The sequence below is a fragment of the Malus domestica genome, chromosome 12, assembly GCF_042453785.1.
Source record: "Malus domestica chromosome 12, GDT2T_hap1".
Lineage (NCBI taxonomy): Eukaryota > Viridiplantae > Streptophyta > Magnoliopsida > Rosales > Rosaceae > Malus > Malus domestica.
Window position 1 is genome coordinate 3,944,647 of NC_091672.1, and position 6,008 is coordinate 3,950,654.

Consider the following 6,008-nt stretch of genomic DNA (forward strand, 5'->3'; position numbering starts at 1 on the left):
CCTGGCCTTGTATTGAGCAACTGAACCATCCGGATTACTTTTGATCTTATAGATCAATTTACAACCAACCAAGTTCTTGTTAGGTGGAAGAGGAACTAATCTCCAGGTTTTCTGCTTCACAAGAGCTGCCATTTCATCGTCCATAGCTTGTATCCACTCAGGGGACTGAACAACAACCTTGAAAGACTGTGGCTCAGTGATAGAAGAAGATTGTACCTGAGCAAGAAGAGCATTCTTTTTTAATATGCCAGATTTCGACCTTGTTTGCATTGGATGTGTATTGATTTGAGACACTGGAACATGATGCAGTGCTTGAACTTGAGAAGTAGTAACATCAGGATTAATAGCAGCATGCTCCACAGACTGTGAAACTGTGGCCTCAGTAGGTAAGCATTGAGAAGAGACAAGATCACCAGGTATGGAGGAAGATGACTGAGTAACAGAAGGAGAATATGTGGTATGGGAAGAAGAATAAGGAAATGGACTATGGGGAAAAGGAATGGGAATAAAAGATGGATGTTGAAATCTATTTGGATGAGCTATAATCGACGGTGCCAATGATGGTGAACTAGAAACAGAACCTGGTAAGCTAGGAAATGTATCTTCATCAAACACAACATGCCTAGAAACAATTAGTTTATGGTCTCGGATAGCATAGCAAATATATCCTTTGTACTGAGCTGCATAACCCAGAAATATGCACTGTGTAGTTTTTGGTTCCAACTTGTTGTGTCTATAGGGTTTTAAAATAGGGTAACATGCACATCCAAAAACTCTTAAATGATCAAGCCTAGGTGGAGAGTGATATAACTTTTCAAATGGAGAATGCATATGTAAAACAGGTGTAGGCATTCGATTGATAAGAAAGGTGGATGTGGCACAAGCATGAAACCAAAACTGTGAAGGAAGAGAAGCTTTTTGTAGTAAAGTAAGGGCAATTTCAACTATGTGACGATTTTTTCTCTCAACCAACCCATTTTGTTCAGGAGTATAGGGACAAAACTTTTGATGCAATATACCTATGGTTCTAAGAAACTTTTGAAACATAGATCCAACAAACTCTCCACCACCATCACTTTGTAAGACTTTGATAGTAACAGAAAATGAATTTTGAATGAAAGCATGAAACTGAATAAAGGTTTCACAAACTGCAGCTTTATTCATGATTGGAAAAATCCATGTATATCTTGTACATTCATCGATGAAAGACACATAGTACCTATAACCCTTTATAGACATGATAGGTGCAAGGCCCCACACATCTGTGTGAATGACTTCAAATGGTACATTGGACTTAGATGTTGCTAATGGGAATGGTAATTTGGTAAACTTGCCTTGTAAGCAAGAGGTACATGGTTGAGGAACAGAATGACAATGAAAAGAAATATATGCCTTAGTAAGAGCAGATTGAACTACATAATTGGTTGGATGACCCAATCTGCAATGCCACAGGGTAGTATTAACTTTCTGGCCAAGATAAGTAGCAGGTTTGATCTGTGGTTGTTTGAGCAAAGGAAGTGGGTAAACAGCATTGTTACTCAGTCATTGAAAGAGAACCTTGTTGGTGACCTTGTCCTGTATGCACACAGAAAACTCATCAACAATGCATCGACAATTATAGTCCTTACAGAATTGATGCATGGAAAGTAAATGTTGAGATAATTGTGGAACATGAAGCACTGTTTTTAACTGAAGTTTATGAGAATGAGTAATAAGAGAAGACTGTCCAATATGTGAAATGTGTAAACCTTCACCATTAGCCCCAGTTACAGTTTTAGTGGATGGATATGGGGTAGGAGCTTGTAGACAGGACAGATCAGAGGTCATATGATTGGTAGCACTAGAATCAAGCAGCCAATACTCTTGCGGAGGTGCAGAATGTGAGAAGTTGGTTCTTGCAGTGAAAGCAACGGGAGATGTAGCTTGTTGTGACATGTTCTGATGCTGCACATATGGTGGATGCATTTGTTAAACCAGAGCAGGAGCTTGAAATTGTTGAGACTGATATTGTTGAACAGGAGCAGGAGCCTGAAACTGGTGAGACTGATACATAGGCAAAGACATGGGCATAGGAGAAGTACCCATGTCGAAACATGTAGCTACAGTGTGACCAACCCTATTGCAGATTTGGCACCCATGCTGAAAACAATGGAGTGCAGAGTGTCCCTTTTTATCACAAATTTGACAGACCAACATAGGATTATAAGGTTGTGGAGTTTGAAAACTAGATTGTGGTTGAGACTGAGCATTGGTTTGAACAGACCCCTGATAACCTGAGTGAAATTTCTTCCCTTTTCCTTTGTACTTGAATTTTTGCCCCCTGAAATTATTATAAATGCCAGATCCTGCTTGGGACACAAATGCATAAGGACCATGTGGAGCTTGAAGAGAGAGTGACTGAAACTGTGGAAGTTGAGGTAGTTGATGCACCGGAGCCATGTTAGGCATTTGAGCTAGTTGGGGCATGAGGAAAGAACGCAAAACTTTCATTCTCGCGACCTACGGTCCTCTGACGGCGCCGGAGTTTCATCTGTAGGCAGGGAGACGGTGCGGCAACTTTTGGGTTTTATTGTAGCAATTCTTGGAAATAGTAGGAAGATTTTCTGGAGTATGTTGTGATAAATCATGTCAAATCTGTTTGAGGGTTCTAGGGCAAATTCTTGTCCATGGGCTTTTGCCATGGCTTCAGATTCCGCTCCTCTTCCCCGAAATTCGAAGCCACCATCTATGAAGGCCAGGACCTTTGCGTCAATTGTCTCGGATTCTACTGAGCGTGTTAGCTTGAGTCAACTCCCAATTCCTGTCATACGTGGCGACCAAATTTTCGTCAAAATTAGCGAGGATTTGTACCAACAACAATTGCAATCCTTCCGTACCAATTTAATTGGGCGTTTATTGTTGCGCAAGGGCACAACCCCTTTAAAGACTGCAGAGCTCAAATCATCCCTCGAGGCTTTATGGAGGCCAGTCACGCCATGGCCTCTCGTTCCGCTTGGTAAGGGTTATTTTGATATCCATTTCAATACTGAAGATGACAAGAGGAGGATATGGGGAGGTGGGAATTGCACGTTACCGAATGGAATTTTTCGTTTATCGGAATGGCAACAAGATTTTAATCCAAATGATATTGCACCTCCTACACATGCTCAAGTTTGGATTCGAATATATGGGCTTAGCCAGGATTATTGGCATCCACGCCACCTTCTTGAAATTGCGAGGGGAGTGGGTACTCCATTGCAACTTGATAAGGCCACGAAGGAGCGCCAGTTTGGATATTATGCTCGTGCTTTGGTTGATGTGGATCTAGCTGTTGACCTCCCATCCTCCATCATGGTGGAGCGGGAGGGTCATAGTTTTCCCATTGATATAGTTTATGAAAAAATGCCGGACAAATGTAACCATTGTGGAATCTTGGGACATACCATTGATCGTTGCCGTCACCTTAAGAAGAAAAATGTGGCAATGGATTCCCAACCTTCTCTAGCGGCAGGACGAAAGGTAAATAACAGAACAGAGTATCGGGTTATTCAAGACCCAAAAAGAAATGAATGTGTTGATCTAATAGTTGTTGATAAGATGCAACCTATTGAAGAGGTAGTCCATTCATCCTCTCCAATGGAATTGAACTCTCCTCTTGTTCAGCAACCGGACAATCAACTCGCAGGTTTGGCAAATGAAATAATTGAATCAGCGGCCAATGAGATCATCAATTTAGTGGCTGATTTAGTGGTGAATGAGCCAATGGAAGTGACTAAGCCAACTATAGGTGCTTTGATTAGTAAGCCAACTAGGAAAGCATTGCAGGAGGAGCAAGGAAAAAATGTAATTGGGGATGACTCGGAGTCTGACGAGGCTATCACCCCTCATTCTCAACGTTTTGAAGTTAATTATGGCGATTTGGGTACTAATGTTGGTCAGCTTGTGTGCCAGCATTCCTCTCCTAATTCTTCTGATCTTCAAGAAGGTGCTAAAATTTGTGATATTGTTAATGAAGACGGAATGACTTTAGTTCTTTCAAAATCCCAAAAAGCAAAGATGAGGAAAAAGATTAGAGATGGGAATATTTCTAAAGAAGTCAGGGAACCCTATCCAACCCGCTCTAGGGTCCCCACAGAACGACTTGATTTATGAAGATTCTTTTTTGGAATGCCCGAGGAATGGGGAATGCTCCCACGAAACGGGTTCTAAGAAGAATGGTTTAACGTCATCGTCCATATTTAATCGGTATTTCTGAACCTTTTATTCAATTAAATTCTATTAAATTGTCTTTTTGGCGATCTTTACGCTTGTTTCCAGTTGCGGTTAATGACAGGGGTGACCTACAGCCAAATATTTGGTTGCTTTGTGATCAAGCCATCCAACCTTCTATTTTATTGGCAACCGCTCAACAAATCACTATTTCTTGTACCTTGGATTCTATCAGTTGTGTTATCACTTGGGTTTATGCAAAAACGACAATTGTTGAAAGGCGTCAGTTGTGGCAAGACTTGCGATCTATCAAATCCTCTTTTGTTAATGGTCCATGGCTTGTTCTAGGGGATTTTAATTGTGTTTTAGGCGCTCATGAAAAAAGGGGTGGGGTTCTTCCCAAGACTACTTCTTGTTCTGATTTTCAAGAGATGTCTTCAGCTTGTGATTTGCTTCATTTACCTCCAAAAGGATTGCCATACACTTGGACGAATAGAAGAGGAATAAAAAATCAAGTGGAAATGAGATTGGACCGTTGCCTTGGTAACTGTCAGTGGATTGATGCATGGTCTTTGTTGGAATGTTCCACTTTACCTCGTATATCTTCTGATCACTGTCCTCTTCTTGTTTCTTTCTCAAAGTTAACAATCACTCCGAAGGCTCCGTTTCGGTTTCATAGTATGTGGTTGGATCATCAGGATTTTTTTCCCCTAGTTGAGGATGTTTGGAAGTCTTCTAATTTTTATGGTTGTCCAATGTATGTGCTTGGTGCTAAGCTTCGTGTGCTTAAGTCTCGCATAAAAGTTTGGAACAAGTCGGTTTTCGGGGATGTTAATATGAATGTTGATAAAGCTTTCGATGCTTTGGATGAAATTCAAAAGGAAATTTCCAGCTTGGGTCCTTCAGAAGAAAGGTTTACAAAGGAGGATAATGCTTCTTTGTGCGTGCAAAATGCTCTTATTGCACAGGAAAAATTTTACCGTGACAAGTCTCGCATTAAATGGCTTTCTGAAGGGGATAATAATACCTCTTTTTTCCATTCCATGGTTAAAATCAGGAAACTTCACCGGTCACTGGCAGTTATGAGAGATGGTAATAGGGTACTTGATAATCAGATGGATATTAGTCAGCATGTTGTTACCTATTTTCAAGATCTTTTTTCTGCAGATAGTTCTGTGACAGACACTGGTTTGGTTGCTCGCATTATTCCCAAGGTAGTCACTGCCACCGAAAATGAGTCTTTGTTAGCAATTCCAACTCCTGATGAAATTTTTGAAACTTTAAAGTCCATGGACCACTCTAGTTCCCCGGGTCCAGATGGTTTTGGCGGGTCTTTCTATTTTAGGTGTTGGCCCATTGTGGGTAATGACGTGGTTCAAGCAGTGCAAAGTTTTTTCTCCCAAGGGAATATTCTGCCTCACTTCAATTCTAACTTAATGATTTTAATTCCAAAGGTGGATGGAGCGAATTCGGTGAACCATCTTCGTCCTATTGCTTTGGCTAATTTTTCATTTAAAATTATCACTAAGATTTTAGCAGATCGTTTAAGCCCTATTGCTGCTCACATTGTCTCCCCCCAGCAGAATGCTTTTACGAAAGGACGATCTATTGTGGATCCCATCATTCTCACTTCTGAATGCATGAACCTCCTTGATAGACGTTGTAGGGGTGGGAATATTGCAATCAAGTTTGATATTCGAAAGGCGTTTGACACTTTGGATTGGGGTTTTCTTCTCCGGGTTTTGGATGCTTTTGGTTTTTCAGCAGGTTTTGTGGATTGGATTTGTTCTATTCTAACTTCAGCTCATCTTTCTGTCTTT

General features: G+C 40.9%; 1 protein-coding gene across 1 annotated transcript; it reads left to right on the plus strand.

Moving 5' to 3' along the window:
• Positions 1–2,625: 2,625 nt before the first annotated feature.
• On the plus strand, positions 2,626–4,131 carry LOC114820161 (uncharacterized). The gene has a single exon (XM_029090562.1). It carries the CDS (start codon positions 2,626–2,628, stop codon positions 4,129–4,131), a length of 1,506 nt encoding a protein of 501 aa, XP_028946395.1.
• Positions 4,132–6,008: the final 1,877 nt, after the last annotated feature.